The sequence below is a fragment of the Podarcis muralis genome, chromosome 13 (assembly GCF_964188315.1).
Source record: "Podarcis muralis chromosome 13, rPodMur119.hap1.1, whole genome shotgun sequence".
Lineage (NCBI taxonomy): Eukaryota > Metazoa > Chordata > Lepidosauria > Squamata > Lacertidae > Podarcis > Podarcis muralis.
In genome coordinates this window covers 51,665,521-51,683,743 of record NC_135667.1, presented here as the reverse complement: position 1 = coordinate 51,683,743, position 18,223 = coordinate 51,665,521, and the positions used below count along the sequence as shown (strand labels likewise).

Here is an 18,223-nt window from a genome sequence, read left to right as displayed (position 1 = left end):
AGCCGCTTTGAGACTCCTGAAGGGGAGTGAAAGGGGGGATATCAAATCCAAACTCTTCTTCTTCTTCTTTATTTACTGAGATAGGGGGGAACAAGTTTGCTGTCAGGAAAACAAAAGACTATTATCAGCATTAAGTTGGACTTCATTAAATTTTCATAAGAAGTTTGATTTATGGGGATTATAAAATTATAGCTTTATTGCACATACCATGAGTGCTTCCTCCTTGGTTTATTATTGGGTTTTGTTCCTTCCCTTCCACATCAGTAAAGATGCGAGTAGTAAATTACTAGTCAGGAAATTTTATATGCTGTTTGTTGCATTTCTTCTTTTGCTTATGTGCATTTGTGTGTCCAAGTGAACCACCCAGGCTCATTCATTTTATATAATAAATTTTTGGGTCCCGTGCTCTTTGAATTCTCTACCCTTTTATATTTTTGTGATCAATGGTGGGGCTTTTTTTGAGAGGGGGTTTAATGAAATTTACATGTAGATTTCCCTGTGCCCTGTCAGAGAGCAGAATGGACCTTTGACTGAGCACCAGAAAAACTGATATGAGACATACTTAGTCTGATCTGTCCATTCATGACTTGCACCATTGGGCTTGTATTGCTTCCTCTCTGATTGTCTCCCATTTTTACTTCTGCAGGCCCTTAAATTTCCAGGTTTCTGCTTGCATCATGCATCGTGTTTTCCAGGCACATATCTGAGTGGTTTTGCATTTGCCCCTGGAAAACACACCCTTTACCACTGAATCGGAACAAATGACAGTCGCAGAAAACTTGATTTTCCTCCACTGGAGGAAATTCTTAAGACAGTGTTTGCCATAGACATGTTCAGTATGGTCCCCCAACTTAAATTATATTTACAACTGGTAAATTTAAGCATTCATTGATGGCAGTTAGGATGAAATTTGATCTTTTCCCAGAGGTACTAATTTGTATTTTCTGACTTGTTGAATGCACAGTCAATGCCAACACTCAGCAAGATTCTGACGTTTCAAATAACAAATATACTTAAAGTATCCAGAATGATAGGAATCTCATGCCTGTCTTTGAAACTGAGTTTTAAAAGGCCTGAAGAAAAAATAAAATAAAACGGGTTATTTTGCAACTTGTAAATACAAGGAAAGGAACTGTGTTCATGAAGGAAAACGTGATCTTTAATGAAGTGTCTATGAGCACATTACTCCAGTAGTTAAATAACACCATAACACTCTGAAAGGTTATTTTGATCTTGGTATCAATAAAATCACAGGCAAGAATCCCATTCACTTCAGTGATATCAGGATTTCATCCAAGGTATCCCCTGCAAAGTGTTACAAAGGTTCATCTTGCTCATTGAACCAAGGCACTAGAAAATGAAACATTCATCGAACCATTTTACTTGAGCCTTTAATATCCACTCACATAAAATGCTAGCAGACCTCTATTAATGTCATTATGATCATACTGAAAAGAACTTGAAGGTCAGCAAGCAAATTCTACATATCAAAGACCACCCCACTCCTTCTGCTCCCCTCGTGAAAAAGAAAAGCTTCAATTTTCCCTCTACACTGCGGGTGTATGATCATTCCTGCCCATGTTGTTTTGTCTGTTCAGAATTGTGAATACATGTTTAGTATGAGCCAGTCCTTCAAAACTGCTACAGTCTTTTATATTGGCAGGTTGTTGTTGTGGGTTTCTGGAACCATAGGCTGTGAACACTAGTATAAAAGGAGTAATGGAAGTTATGTCTATCCATTACCATTACACTAATACAGTCATACCTTGGTTCTCAAATGCCTTGGTAGTTGGACGTTTTGGCTCCCAAACCCAGAAAACCCAGAAAACCCAGAAATAAGTGTTCTGGTTTTTGAATGTTTTTTGGAAGCCGAACATCTGACGCGACTTCTGATTGAGCACAGGAAACTCCTGCAGCCAATCGGAAGTTGCACCTTGGTTTTGGAACGGTTTTGGAAGTCAAAAAGACTCCCGGACAGATTAAGTTCGAGAACCAAGATTCCACTGTACCTAACTGAGCTTCTGAACAACAAATGATGGAAACAGATATTATGCAGAGGTGTTGCCTAGCTTTTGGAAGCATCTGCTGAGCTGAATTTCCCCAAAATTCCCTAAAATTTGGTTTTCATGTTGAAATTTTGGAATTGAATAAAGGAGAACTATGCTAAATGGTTGCATAGGAACATAGAAGCTACACCTTCAAGGAGCTCCCAAGGACTTTGAAGACACCAACCTATGGGAGACCATTGTGTCCTGTATAAGGGAAACACTTCCTGGTGCCATTTTGCAGGAAGTCCATATTGAGAGGATACACAGAACACTCCATCCCAAACCAAAAATTGGTAAGCCTCCATGTCTAGAGGGTGGTCCCTCACCAAGTTCAATGGACTCCTTTATCTCTCCCCCTCCCCATGTAGCAAGAGCACACACTATAATGCCCCTGGTTTGTGTGCCCACCCAATCTACATGTGTTTTCCCCACGTTGGGTCTATTGGCTCTGCTCCTACGCAAGGCATGTTCTCAGGGATGTTGTTGTTGGCATCATTCTGTCTCAAGAGACAATGGAGTGCACTTGCAGGGGTGAAGTCAAACCACTGTATTAGCAGCACAAAGATGACCTCCCTGGGCTGCAAGGTGTCGGGCTGCCCAGATGACAAGACCCCACTCTTGGTCTCACTGACAAAGCCTAAAGGAAAGCAGCTTGGCTGCAGGAGGTGCTGAAAGGAGGCGTACAAGACACCATCAAACCGTTTTAGAGACTCCATTGGGTGACAGAGAAAAGGCAGAAATACTCAACACCGACTTTGCCTCTGTGTTCACCCAAAAGGAAAGTGATGCCCAACCTGGTGATAACAGAATAAATGATGTAAGGAGGGAGCTGCGGCCCAAGACAGGAAAAGAGGTGGTAAGGGAACACCAGGCTACCACAATGTTGAGCAGCTGGAAAGTGTGCAGAGGAGGGCAACCAAGATGGTCAGGGGTCTGGAGGCTAAGCCTTATAGGGAGCGCTTGAAGAAGCTGGGTATGTTTAGACTGGAAGAAAGGAGACTGAGATGAGATGTGAAAGCCATCTTCAAATATCTTAAGGGCTGTCACATGGAGGAGGGAGCATGCTTGTTTTCTCCTGCTCTGGAGGGTAGAACTCAAACCAATGGCTTCAAGTTGCAAGGAAGGAGATTCCGACTAAACTTAGGAATCACATTCTGACAGTAAGAGCTGTCTGGAAGTGGAGCAGACTCCCATCAGAGGTGGTGGACTCTCCTTCCTTGGAGGTTTCTAAGCAGAGGTTGGATGCCATCTGTCATGGATGCTTTAGCTGAGATTCCTGCATTGCAGGGGGTTGGATTAGATTACCCTTGGAGTCCCCTCCAACTCTATGATTCCACGTCAGATTTGTGTAGGACTTACTCCTTTGCCTTTTCTTCTCACAAAGATATCAGGGATGTATCATGGTCAAAATCAGTGAAACCCCTGGAATGATGTGCCATCAAAATGACTAGCAAAATGTTGTGGTTGAGGGTTTTTTTTTTTTAATATAAAAAAGGTTGCTCATTCTAAATAGCCTTTTCCCATTTGTAAGTGCTCCACTGCCCACATAATATCAACTAATTATTTCTACAATAATGTGGTGTTTTTGCTCCAGTAAATTTGCTGTTATAGCCATTATTCAGTTATAATGAATCTTTGCAGGGGGAAGTGTGCTTTCTGGTCTGTGCCCTGGTTTCCCCTTAAAAAGATGGCGCTAATTCTTCAGTCTTCTGATCAATCAGCTCTATAGAACTTTCGATATCTTTCCATTCTACAGCTTACAATTGGTTTATCATTCATGGTTGTAAAAAGCTTCTTATGGTGATCCCACCTAGTAACACCAATTTCTCACTTCAAGAACTGGAGATAATTCTTGTGTTGTGAAAGCTGCCATAGATTTTCTTGTTTTGGGGGAGAATGCTGAGTTCTTAAGATGAACTGGAACCAAGACACAGTCTCCTTGCATCAAAGGAATTTTGGGATTTTGAAGACAATTCAAATGAACAGCTAATTACAAATCTTCTCTTTCTGAGTAAGATGCAGTGGCAGAGAAACCCTCTCCATCACCCAGGGCAGGACGCCGAGGGGCAGGGCGAACCGCCCGATGACGCATTCACAACATTGCATGGACTGCACATGTGTGGCAGCCTGTATGGACTGCACACACACAGCAGCCCGTACGGACACCGCATGCAAGCGGCAGCCCGTACAGACACCCGTACGGATGCCGTGTGTGAGCGGCAGCCCGTACAGACACCCGTACGGATGCCGTGCGTGAGCGGCAGCCCATGTGCATGCTGTGCGGATGCGGCATGAGCTGCGCCCACACTGACTGCGTGCGCACCTTCCACCGTTCTACAACTGGGGGGAGGCAACAGGCCATCATGTCACCCCCCCCCAGCGGTGCCTGGGGCGGACCACCCCCTCCACCCCCCTTTGTACGCCCCTGGTAAGGTGATTGAGCAGGCGGTTCCTATGCAACTCCAGACAATCTGATGGTAGGTCTCTTCTTCCAATTCAATATGGTTTCCATTGGAAGAACATTGGTTGCCCGTAGCTGGGAGAAAGACTCCACTAATTCTCATATCACTGGCTTTTGATACAATTGACCATTAAATACTTCTGAAAAGCTTATCTGGGATGGGACTCTGCATTGGAGTGGTTTCATGCCTAACAATCTTCTCAACTTGGCTAGCAATGGGGGAGGGGGACTCCTTTTATACTATATCTGCTAAATATAAGGAACTGTCATTAAAAATGATTAATGAGCAGGGCCGCATTTAGGTTTGATGAGGCCCTAAGCTACTCAAGGTAATGGGGCCCTTTATATGTCCAGGTGTCCTTTGTCAACAGCAAATTGTCACTGTTTTTTGTGTTAAATATATGCTATATGGTAATTTATGGACCTAATGGGTATCTAAAGCCATTTGCGTATAGCAAAATATGTATTTTATCAAAGTTATTGTTGAACTGAAATACAATTAAGAAGTATATTAATAGTGAAATACAATTAAGAAGTATATTAATAGTGAAATAATTATTAAGCTCTAACTGAAAATGATTTTTTATTCATAACAAACTTAATAATGCAAACACATTTGGCAATAACAAAAGTTCCTTTAGAAACAAAATTTACAAAGACTCATAATCTAGTCTCTAGAAACTTGCTATAACATGAAATAATAAGTTTGAGAACCAAGGTACCACTGTATATAGAAATGAGCAAACCAGTGATATTTTAGGGAGCAGGCTAGTAGGCAGGGCCCATTATTTACATCATAGGAGCCTACACAACACAGAACACTGTTACTGTATGGAGGTTTTATTTTATTTGTTTTCTATCTTATATTTTGGAAATGTACAGCCAGGTTTTTTCCCCCTTTAATTTTTTTTTGAGGGCCCCCTAGAGAGTGGGGCCCTAAGTTATAGCTAGTTTAGTTTATACGTAAATCCGGCACTGTTCATGAGTGGTATATGAATCCTAGAAGTCTTATATATAAATTCATCTGCATTCCCAAGGTGCTGGATGCAACATTCAGAAAGTGATCATACCTCCACCTAGGGTTGGGTTGTACTAGAGTGCAAGAATTTTGGGCAATGGTATTCAGACAGGTTGATAAGATCTTAAACTGCCACCCTAATCCCAGCTTCTCAGTTAGCACTTTTATCTATGTTTGACAATAATTTACATAATAAAGGCTTGATAGTATACCTGCTTAGAGCAGCTAGAATGACCATTGTACAGTTTTGGGGGGAAATAGATGGGGCCAGTTTTACTACTTGACACACTAATGTGTGGGGATATTGCCCTGATGGAAAAACTAACAAATGAACTGAGAGTCCTTAGGGGCCAAAGAAAAAAGTATGACTTCATGTCTGAGTGGTCTGACTTTATTTAATTTGTAAGCAAGGAGGAACATGGCCAAGGAATCTCCTCAGTCTTGAACAAATATAGTAGATACAGTTTCTCAGGGCATTCCAATACTTTACCTACATCTAATGGGGTTCATGGGGACGTGGGTGGCGCTGTGCGTTAAACCACAGAGCCTAGGACTTGCTGATCAGAAGGTCGGCGGTTCGAATCCCCACGATGGGGTGAGCTCCCATGGCTCGGTCCCTGCTCCTGCCAACCTAGCAGTTCAAAAGCACGTCAAAAGTGCAACTAGATAAATAGGTACCGCTCCGGCAGGAAGGTAAACGGCATTTCCATGCACTGCTCTGGTTCTCCAGAAGTGGCTTAGTCATGCTGGCCACATGACCCAGAAGCTGTACGCCGGCTCCCTCGGCCATGAAAGCGAGATGAGCGCCGCAACCCCAGAGTCGGACACGACTGGACCTAATGGTCAGAGGTACCTTTACCTTTACCTAATTGGGTTCATGTTTTGTAACCTTATCTTGTTTAACCATTACGTCTATTTTATAAATGGTTCTTGTCGCTACCTTCCATGCATTCACATACATGTGATTTATTTATTTTGGTTTTATTTTCTAATTGTATATGGACTATGTATATTGTGGTCAAATCCTGTTTGATAACATTGTATTCTGAAGAATCACGCATTGTTTTGAAAATTAATTAATTTTTTTATTTTTTAATATTCTCAGCTCTTTAGCTAAATTAAGACTTTGTTCTATCAAGAAGTATCTCAAAGGATCTCACATTGCTGTCTTAATTTGTTTTGACTTGTTTCCTCCTAGTGGGCTATGGGGTCTCTCCAGCATATTAGACCCTGAAACTCTGGCAGTGGAACCTGGGAATTATGGGGTGGTGAATGGTAAATTAGAAGGTAGAGCGTATATGGATAGGGTCTAAGGCATCCGGAGCAGAAGATATTAGCTGGACCATCCCAAGGAAAGCCTAGCTTCAGTGCCTGAGGGATAAGTCAGGTGGACACGGGGGCACAGCAAACATCTGACATTCTCAATCCAAACTTAAAAGCTTGTCTCTTTGATTCTCTCTTTCCACCCTGAAATATCACTCCTTCTCTTGAGGGCCATAAGAAAGTTAAAACACTGATGCTTTATGTCAGACTCCAAAATCTTGAAATCCTACTCCCAGTTGTACAGTCATACCTTGGCTTGAATGTGCTTCAGGTTGAGCGCGTTCGAGTTGCGCTCCGCGGCAACCTGGAAGTAACGGAGTGCGTTACTTCCGGGTTTTGCCGCTTGCGCAGATGCTCAAAATGATGTCACGCGCATGCGCAGAAGCGACGAAAAGCGATGCACAGGTGCGCAGACGTGCCATACTAGTTATGTTTGCTTCTAGATGTGAATGGGGCTCTGGAACAGATCCCGTTCGTATCCAGAGGTACCACTGTATAGCGGCACTCCTGTTTCTTTACTCATGTGACTCTTATTAATTTCTCCAAACATTCCCACATTGTCATGCAAGCAACACTTTCTGATAGAAAATATGCAGTCTACACTTCTTACCCAGCTAAAGTACGTCATCCTAAAGTCTCCTTCTGGTGGCGTGAGTTTGCTTATAGAATCACCATCAACATTTCACCTGAAGTAAAAGCTGAACCAAATGTAGTTTCTCCTCCAGTGAAGCACAAGCGGATCTTCAAGTGAAGCCACAATTAGTTCAGTACAATCTAGCCTCTGCAGATCTATAGGATTTCAGTAAATGTCACATAAATGGAAGCATGAAGCTAATTAGAAGGGGTTTTGTCAGGCAAGACGTTGGAGGAATTTCATAGTACATCAAAACAGTTTCAATATGAATAGCAATATTTCTTGATCTCTATGCATTTTATGTATAGCCATTGTTTGGCCTCAGAGTGAGATATTTGTGTAATAGAATCATAGAATCATAGAATCATAGAGTTGGAAGAGACCACAAGGGCCATCGAGTCCAACCCCCTGCCAAGCAGGAAACACCATCAGAGCACTCCTGACATATGGTTGTCAAGCCTCTGCTTAAAGACCTCCAAAGACGGAGACTCCACCACACTCCTTGGCAGCAAATTCCACTGTCGAACAGCTCTTACTGTCAGGAAGTTCTTCCTAATGTTTAGGCGGAATCTTCTTTCTTGTAGTTTGGATCCATTGCTCCGTGTCCGCTTCTCTGGAGCAGCAGAAAACAACCTTTCTCCCTCCTCTATGTGACATCCTTTTATATATTTGAACATGGCTATCATATCACCCCTTAACCTCCTCTTCTCCAGGCTAAACATGCCTAGCTCCCTTAGCTGTTCCTCATAAGGCATCGTTTCCAGGCCTTTGACCATTTTGGTTGCCCTCCTCTGGACACGTTCCAGTTTGTCAGTGTCCTTCTTGAACTGTGGTGCCCAGAACTGGACACAGTACTCCAGGTGAGGTCTGACCAGAGCAGAATACAGTGGCACTATTACTTCCCTTGATCTAGATGCTATACTCCTATTGATGCAGCCCAGAATTGCATTGGCTTTTTTAGCCAATAATCTTTTGCAAATCTTCAATGAAGCATATAGCTAAGGTGTACATTTTTTGAAAAAAGACATGAATCAGTATGGTTCCTGAGATGACCTGCAAGAGATCTCTATCCAGGTAATGACCTGGAATGAACATAATAAGCTGTCCCATATCAACATGAATGGAGAGAACCTCAAGCAATGGCAGCACAGAGTAAAGGGGTGTCTTTTCCAAGCATTAGGTCCACCCCTCTTCCAAGTGCAAATGCTTAGTTCTGGGCTCACAAGACAGGATAGGGATTCTGTTAATGCCCAACCCACACTACTGCCTCCCTTCATGAGCTAACAGATGTGATCTTGACTGTGGTGTTGGAAACCTCCATTCTCATTATCCTGAAGGAATTCAAGGTCCATGCTGAAGCTTACTCATGCATAGGCAAACTCGGCCCTCCGGATGTTTTGAGACTACAAGTCCCACCATCCCTGACCACTGGTCCTGTTAACTAGGGATGATGGGAGTTGTAGTCCCAAAAGATCTGGAGGGCCGAGTTTGCCTATGCCTGAGCTTACTTGTCTGGTGTACCTCAGAATTTCCTGGCCTACTGAACTACCATGAGCCTGTGTCAGGTTATATTTGGCCCAACACATCTGGAAGGTCAAAGACTGGATTTTCTTTTTCATGTGTTGTTGTTGAGCTGGGCATAGGGGAGTTTATTATGATTGGGGAATTCTGATATGTTCCCTATGTCAGAAGAGATTACCACAAGTTAGATTTAGTCTCATGGTGGTTCCAGTATCTGTAGGGTATGTGTGTTGGTCTACATATTTCAAAATGAACTAAATAAAAGCTAATAATCCAACTGTATTTAAATAATTCATTACAGACCTTTAAAACAAATATATAAACTATGTTGTTATAGTGTACAAAATCTGATAAATGCTGTCCATCTATCAAAAAAGTAGTCCCATTTTTCATTATTTTCTTTTCTCATTTTGGTCATGGCTTCAAGATCCCACATTTTTATGATCCGTTCTTTTCAATTTGGTACTTTAGATGGTTTCTAGTACCTAGGATATATCAATCTAGCAGCTGTTAACATGTTCTCAGTGTTCACTTTAAAAAATAATGGATCAAGACTTATAAACCAAGGATTTTTTCCATTAAAGTGTTTATTCTCCTTCAATACTTTCCCCGCAAAGGGACATGTCTATCATATATGATGAAGGCATATCACTTTTAACAGATTTTTTTTCTGGTGTATCCAGAGATCCTGCTGTTCTTGTTTTTATCTTGAGTATACTTCTGTTTTGGCTTAAATCTGTTTGAAATCATATAATGTTATTGTAGCGTTTTAATTTTATCATGTTGTTAGATATCTTGGATACCTGTGCGGAAAGTAAATAAATATACAGATATCATTGATGATCATGTCTCTGCCATGCTATCTAGTTCTACCTTCCTTATTTCAATTATATTAAAATAGGCATCATATGTATAAATGTGAGTCTCGTTCTGCTTTGGAAAATGATTGCACACACTTCAATACTCAAGATTTCCCCACCATTAGGTCCCTGGCCCGTATGGGTTAATTGTGAAACTAGTCTCTTCAACCATAGCACCTGGAGTAGACAATATCCAAGCATTCCTACAAGGCCAATGCATGACGTGGTGGTGACAGTGTTATATTAATTTCCAAATGTAGTTCACAATAATCAAATGATAACAGGAATACAAGGAGGACTGGGATAAGACAGGTAACAAATACCACCTCTACCTGGCAGGTTCATGGCAGTGGGATGGCCAAGGCAGTACCTCAAGCAGTGAAACGGGATGTTCCAGCCCTGCCCCTAGAACACAGACTACCATCCTGCAACCCTGAGTTGAAGACTAGATTCATAGAATCATAGAGTTGGAATAGACCACAAGGGCCATCGAGTCCAACCCCCTGCCAAGCAGGAAACACCATCAGAGCACTCCTGACATATGGTTGTCAAGCCTCTGCTTAAAGACCTCCAAAGGAGACTCCACCACACTCATTGGCAGCAAATTCCATTGTCGAACAGCTCTTACTGTCAGGAAGTTCTTCCTAATGTTTAGGTGGAATCTTCTTTATTGTAGTTTGGATCCATTGCTCCATGTCCGCTTCTCTGGAGCAGCAGAAAACAACCATTCTCCCTCCTCTATATGACATCCTTTTATATATTTGAACATGGCTATCATATCACCCCTTAACCTCCTCTTCTCCAGGCTAAACATGCCCAGCTCCCTTAGCCGTTCCTCATAAGGCATCGTTTCCAGGCCTTTGACCATTTTGGTTGCCCTCCTCTGGACACGTTCCAGTTTGTCAGTGTCCTTCTTGAACTGTGGTGCCCAGAACTGGACACAGTACTCCAGGTGAGGTCTGACCAGAGCAGAATACAGTGGCACTATTACTTCCCTTGATCTAGATGCTATACTCCTATTGATGCAGCCCAGAATTGCATTGGCTTTTTTAGCTGCCGCGTCACACTGTTGGCTCATGTCAAGTTTGTGGTCAACCAAGATTGAATGTGTGACCTGTCCTATATGTTGAATCAATGAAAACCGAGACAGCCCCATAGTTGTCGTCATCATCATCATAAACCTTATTGCGCTAGCCAAAGGCCATGGCATCATTCACAAAGGGAACAAAAGGAAAAGCAACAATAACCATAAAAACCATAAAAACATCAGGCACTGCAGATACAATAAACCACGATCACGTCTCCTTAAAATTAGTTGTTGCATACGAAAGGATAGCAAGGGGTTCTCAGGTGAAATGTGCCAGCTTAAATATCTGAATCACCTTTGCAAATGACCGCTATTTTATTTAGCTCTTTTTTCCCTGATCTTCTTAGCTGCCAACGCATATAGTGTGTAATGGTTCTAGGGGTTGCTCGTGCATAAGCCAGTGCAAACATCTGGCTGGGTTGCCTGAGTGAACCTTTTCTGTCCGGACAGCCACTCTTTCGTGGCTGTCTCAATCGCTGGCAGAATCCGCCAGTGGGCGTTTCTTAAACTTCTTCCAGCAAAGAAGCTCTGTGACGCCTAGTCTCCTCCTACTCTCTCTGCGCGAAAGCCTTCTGCGCAAGGAGGGCGTAGGCAGTGGAGGACCTCTACTCTCCCCGCTGGTCCCCGGCAAGGAGTCATGGGACCGCCTCGCCGCTTCCCCCATCTGCCCCCCTTCTCCACTGGTGCTACGCTGATTCTCTTTCCCAGAAGATGGGCTGCCTCTCCCACTCCCGGGACGCTCTCTGGAATCCCTCTGGATTTTGCTCTCTCCCTCCAGCACTGATGGCAGTTCCCTGACATAGTGCTACTTTATAAGTTATGAAGTCATCAGTATCACTCAGCAGCCATTTCACCCTTTCCGCCTTGTTCGAGTGTGTTCCATTCATGAGCAGGGGTTTTATAAATCGGTCTCTTGGTTCTATATATAGTGGACATTGCAATAAATAGTGGTACAGGTCCTCTATGCAAGGTTGCCCACACAGACAAAGTGTCTCCTTGTACTGTACTTTGCCGTACCGACCATCCAGCACCGCTGAGGGCATCGATTGGAATTGTAATTCTGTAAAAGCAATTCTTAGTACAGCAAGTGGGAGCTTTGTCAAATAACTAGCTCGGCTGTGCTCCGTTTTGATAAGTAGGAACCATGGTGAACTTTTGGTAGAGGCAATCGTGGTTAAATCCCTTTCTGCATTGGACCTGAAGAGACAATATCTTAAGTGTCATGGAAGTGTCATCTCTTAAGGGTCATGGAATCTCTTAAGTTGTCATGGAAGCAATAAAGTTCCAAGCTGGCGCTACATGGCAGGCCTCAGCATGGATGCTGAAGTTACCCAGGATCAAGGCCCTGGAGTTGTCCAACATCACACTTGAGGCCACCTCAGGAAGCCAGTGCAACCATAAAAATAGCAGCCGGAATTTGTCTCTTTAGCCCAGTTACCAGGTACAGATATTCATAGATTTGTCCATTGTGGAGGATAGATAGATATTTAGATAGAACTGCATTCACAACAGCTCCATGAATAGATCCTCCTTGTATATAGTTGAAACTACCATGGAAAAAGAAACTGAAGTTTTTTATGATGATTGAAGACTTGCCATGTCAATCCTGACAATGACATCATCAGAATGCACATGGATTGTGACAACAATAAGCTGTGAGGTGGAATTTTTATCCCCTTTTTCTTTGCTGGTACAGGTTGAAGGACTGGTTTCATTTGCAAGCTTTATGATGTGCTACTAGTTTCACCCTTTTGAAGAGCTGGCTCTTGGAAATGTCCTGTCTGATTCCCATGGACCTCAAGAGAGTGAAGAAACTTCAGGCCTTGGTCAATTTATATAGCCAAGATCCTGGGCTTCTGGGTGACAGGCAGCTTGCTGTATTGCGGACCCACGTGGAGAATATATTACAAACTCACACGGGTGCCTCTGGGAGAAAGGTACTTGAGGAGGAAGACATATTTGAGGCCACAAACTGTGATGAAAGTGATGTCGAAACGGATGAGGACAATGAGATTGTTGAACCCGACCAAGATATTCTCCAAGAAATGGGAGATGAAAATGTGAGACTAACCAGTGAGATGATGGATCAGGCTGATGAAAAGCGGGAAGAGGCTTTTGACGCAGTTGATAAAGGCAATCTCCAAAGAGCCATTGAATTGTTTACCGATGCCATCAAGTTGAACCCCCAGTCCAGTGTCACATATGTGAACCGAGCAAGCACCTTTGTGAAACTAAAGAAACCTAATGCAGCCATCAGAGACTGTAAGAAGGCCTCTGAACTGAACCGGAAATCTGCACAGCCGTATAAGTGGCAAGGGAAGGCTCATATGCTCCTAGGGCATTGGGAGAAAGCTGCTGAAGACTTCACCATGGCTTGCAAACTTGATCGTGATGAGGAAACTCATGCTTTGCTTCAGGTGGTGCAACTGAAACTTCAGAGACTCAAGGAGTTTCATCACAAATGTGAGCAAAAGCGAGAGTTAAAGGAAATTCACAGAAGGTTAGAAAAAATCAGATTGTCCCTGGAAGAGCAAGAGCGAGTCCCGAGAGAAGAGAATCCCTGGGATGAAATGGCCAGAGCAGGTCGGAAACATCTCAAATCTTTCCTTACCCTTTTAGATCCCCGGGTAATGATGGCATTCCTGGATGTGGTCTGGAATCCTGAAAACATCTACAAATACCGAAAGAAAAATGTGATAACTAAGTTCACTCGCAAACATTAATTTGAAGGTCAACTACATGTGGCCTGATAACTAAATAAACTCACACATAGAAAGAAATGTAAATATCTCTCTCATTATTTTCTTTCTCTCCTTTTTGCAAAACTAGTTATGAAATTATGAATAACTTTAATGAGATAGTTCCATATGTAGTGCAAATAAACAAAACAATGTAAGAAAATGGGATATGTAAGTATTTGGGGTTCTGCAGTCATGAATTAAAATGCTAACAGCAAATGTTGAAGTGAATAAATGATTTTAAATAAGCACTTTCACAGGTGTAGTGAAACTTAATTCAAGATTAATTTGTGCCTCCCTAGGGTAATTCGAACACTCATCCTAAATGGATGGACTCAAATCTACCTTAAGTTATTGTTTCCATTAAAACAAATGGAACAGTCATTGCTACTTTGAATCACGTTGCTTTCAATTGTACATAGTTATACTCAGCTTTAGTTGGAGTTAGTTTGAACAATTTGATCTTTATGGATTCTGGTAGGAACCTACCTACGAGAATCTTGGATCAATCAAGCTAGGAATGTAGCTATCCGGCTGATTTCACACTTCTCCAATTGCTGCAGCACTGTTAAGACTGCTGACTGCAGTGCCATTGCACCTTGGAGTCAAAGGGGGAAGCAGAAAACCTTCAGCATCTCTTGTCTCACCTTATAAATAATAGTTGTGTTGTTGTTTAGTCATTTAGTCGTGTCCGACTCTTCATGACCCCATGGACCAGAGCACGCCAGGCACTCCTGTCTTCCACTGGCTCCCGCAGTTTGGTCAGACTCATGTTTGTAGCTTTGAGAACACTGTCCAACCATCTCGTCCTCTGTCGTCCCCTTCTCCTTGTGCCCTCCATCTTTCCCAACATCAGGGTCTTTTCCAGGGAGTCTTCTCTTCTCATGAGGTGGCCAAAGTATTGGAGCCTCAGCTTCACGATCTGTCCTTCAAGTGAGCACTCAGGGCTAATTTCCTTAAGAATGGATGCGTTTGATCTTCTTGCAGTCCATGGGACTCTCAAGAGTCTTCTCCAGCACCATAATTCAAAAGCATCAATTCTTCGGCGATCAGCCTTCTTTATGATCCAGCTCTCACTTCCATACATTACTACTGGGAAAACCATGGCTTTAACTATACGGACCTTTGTTGGCAAGGTGATGTCTCTGCTTTTTAAGAGGCTGTCTAGGTTTGCCATCGCCTTTCTCCCACGGAGCAGGTGTCTTTTAATTTCGTGACTGCTGTCACCATAAATAATAGTACATCCTGACAATTAATAGATTACACCCCACCGGGAAATTAATAGGTTTCAGGTGCTTTTCCCCTCGAGAGTCACACATGTGCATGACAAAAAATAAACCCAAATGGGGGGGGGGGAGAATTATCGGCCAAATATTTTAGCCCAGCTCTAGACTGATGCCGTTATTTCGGAGCACTCCCATTATTTTGATCAAAAGTGTTTCAGAGCGTGACCTAAGAGAGTTTGCTTGCCAGTGACTTCCATCTGTGGCTCTGGGGCTAGCTGATCTTAGGAAACTGAGGGAGCAGAGGACCTAGGCAACCACAGCAAGATTTTAATGCTTTATAGAGGTTTGCCAAGGGAATGATGCCCAACACATTTCAGTTTGTTGTCCTTCTGAGGGACGATGAAACCATGTGCAATCTTATCCCACTGTCCTCTTATAATGATTCACATAACTCTTATTGCATAAACCACATTGTCAACACCTTAAAGGTAAAGGTAAAGGTACCCCTGCCCGTACGGGCCAGTCTTGACAGACTCTAGGGTTGTGCGCCCATCTCACTCTAGAGGCCGGGGGCCAGCGCTGTCCGGAGACACTTCCGGGTCACGTGGCCACCGTGACAAAGCTGCATCTGGTGAGCCAGCGCAGCACACGGAATGCCGTTTACCTTCCCGCTGGTAAGCGGTCCCTATTTATCTACTTGCACCCGGGGGTGCTTTCGAACTGCTAGGTTGGCAGGCGCTGGGACCGAGCAACGGGAGCGCACCCCGCCGCGGGGATTCGAACCGCCGACCTTTTGATCGGCAAGCCCTAGGCGCTGAGGCTTTTACCCACAGCGCCACCCGCATCCCTGTCAACACCTTAGCACAGTTCTATTTTCTAGCACTTGTTAGAGGCCTTGCTTCTTTGGAATGGGGGGAGCTAGGGTTTTTCTTTTCTTTTTTTTGTTTTGCTCCCCCTCTTTTCTTCCCTTCTATTTTGAATTCACTGTGGGGGTATAAGCATAGTTCCAAACAGAGCAAGAGTTTTCAGATAAAGGTACCCGTGCCTCAATAACAATAAGTACCCAAAGCCTGTTGTTAGTGATCTTTGTCAGCGTCACTAGTTAGGGATGGTTTTTTTAAAAATTACTGTGGAGAGATGCTTGTATTTGGCCATTGGACCTGGTATTTCATATTTAGACAACCATCTTAGGTAGCTCACACCAACCTCAGACTTGGAATCAGGTTCCATTGCAGGCAGACAGACATATTTTCCCATAGAGCCTATATGCAGGCAGACCTGAGTTTGCAACGGTGTGCTCAATAGGCAGCTGCAGACATCACAGCACCCCAACACATATTTGCAAGCAAGCACTTGTCACATTCACACTTCAGAGTTTCAAGTCTCAAAAAAATCTTACACACATTAAAAAAAAGCAATGTGTTAAGTGATCCTTTCATTGGGAATACCAGGCATTTTTTATTAGTAGTTGTTTTGATGAGTTATGGGTTTTTTAAAAGCACAGAGTGATGCCTCCTGGGCCACACAGTTAACTGGATGTATATCCCAGAACTCTCAAAACATTGCCCTCCAGTTCTGCACTTCAGTGGAATGTTGGACAAGCTACCATTCAGGAAACCTTTTGTTTCTGGTTTTCTCACTGATGAATTCTTAATAAACTTCCCCAAAAGTATGAAAGCCAGTGAACTATGAAAGTATGAAAGCCTTAGTTGAATGACCTGACTAACTGAACTGATTAAAACTTGCAGCAGCCATGCTTCAAATGGATAATAAAAGCTTGGCAACCATGTCTTCTGATGCATTTATTTCAGTACTAATGGATGATGTGCATAGATACACATTCTAATGCAGCATTTTCTTTTAAAAAAAACCAACAAAAATTATTAAGTTGTCAATACCTGGAAAGTCAACTTCAACACTGCAGTGATGTCATAATGTATGACATCAGCAGAACTTGACATAAACCAAACTGCCATAGGGACTGATACTTTCAAAGTTCTGCGGCTTTAGATAAAGTACAGCAGCGGGACTACATGGAGGGACACATGAGAGATGAGGCCCTTTTCTCCTCCATGATAGAAGTGATTTTCTAATTCAGCCACTGTCTGTACATGAGCCTTACTTTTTTAAAAAATATTTGCCCTAAGAGAGGCAGTTTACTGTATCCAGCTGGTCATCCGAGCTTCTAGCTGGACGGGGCACCATGGATCCTAAAAATGTTGGTGACCTTCAAGCTTTGCTCAATCTGTACAAACAGGATCCAACGCTCTTGAGAGCAAAACAACTGAGCTTCCTAAGAGATTCGTTGGAGAGCATGGGGGACACCATTTCGGGTTTCCAGAGAATTGAAGCCTTTCCTCTGAGACTTGGTAAAGAGGAAGGGAAACCACCCGAGCAGCTTACCAGTGAGGAGAGTGATTTAGAGTTGGATGATGATGGAATGATCAAACCAGATGAAGATGAAGCCCAGGAAATGGGAGACGAAAATGTGGAGGTTACAAATGATATGAAAAGCAAAGCTGAGGAGAAGAAGGAGGAGGCATATGCTTTCCTGGAGGCAGGAGAACTGCAGAATGCTATTGATCTGTTTACAGAGGCTATCAAGTTGAATCCCCAGTCACCACTCCTGTATGCCAACCGAGCCAGTGTCTTTGTCAAATTGCAGAAGCCCAATGCTGCCATTAGAGACTGCAACAAAGCATCAGAGCTCAACCCTGATGATGCACAGGCCTACAAGTGGAGAGGGAAAGCACATATGCTTTTGGGTCACTGGGAAGAAGCTGCTGAAGACCTTGCGTTAGCCTGTATATGGGATTATGATGAAGACACCAATGCCCTGCTAAAGGAAGTGCAACCCAAGGCCCTGAAGATGATCGAACACCACACCAAATATAAAAGAAAGCGAACACTGAAGAAGATCCAGAAGATCCAGGCAACTCTGGACTGGATTAAGAGTATCCTGGAAGAACAAGAAAAGGCACAGAATGAAGAAAATATTTGGCAATGGATGACTCGAGCCTGTCGGAGGTACTTGGACTTTTTTATGGCTGTTATGGATCCTAGAATTATCCTGGCCTGGCTGGATGTAACCTGGAACCCAAACAATATCTCCAAATACCGGGACAACCACAAGTTTATGAAGTTCATTGGTCAGGTTGACTGAAAGTTGAGGCCAGCCATAAATAAGCCTTTCATTAAATTAAATTGTAGTGAGTGGCACCATGCGATGTTTCCTTTTAATGGCTTGAATTGAATATTTGTGTACATTTGAATTTAATCCAGAGACCTCAAACTTAAAGGGGTTTCA

At 43.0% G+C, this 18,223-nt stretch overlaps 2 protein-coding genes across 2 annotated transcripts; both read left to right on the top strand.

The window, feature by feature from the left end:
• The first annotated feature begins 12,662 nt into the window (after window positions 1-12,662).
• On the top strand, window positions 12,663-13,675 carry LOC114581967 (putative protein FAM10A4). The gene has a single exon (XM_028702707.2). The coding sequence runs from the start codon at window positions 12,725-12,727 to the stop codon at window positions 13,673-13,675; it is 951 nt and encodes a 316-aa protein (XP_028558540.1). The 5' UTR covers window positions 12,663-12,724.
• Window positions 13,676-16,934: 3,259 nt separating this feature from the next.
• On the top strand, window positions 16,935-18,079 carry LOC114582602 (putative protein FAM10A4). The gene has a single exon (XM_028703756.2). The coding sequence runs from the start codon at window positions 17,120-17,122 to the stop codon at window positions 18,077-18,079; it is 960 nt and encodes a 319-aa protein (XP_028559589.2). The 5' UTR covers window positions 16,935-17,119.
• The last annotated feature ends 144 nt before the right edge of the window (window positions 18,080-18,223 follow it).

What these genes read in the sequence shown, in the direction of transcription:
- LOC114581967 (XM_028702707.2), top strand. Translation starts at nt 12,725, where the DNA reads ATGTCCTGTCTGATTCCCATGGACCTCAAGAGAGTGAAGAAACTTCAG.
- LOC114582602 (XM_028703756.2), top strand. Translation starts at nt 17,120, where the DNA reads ATGGATCCTAAAAATGTTGGTGACCTTCAAGCTTTGCTCAATCTGTAC.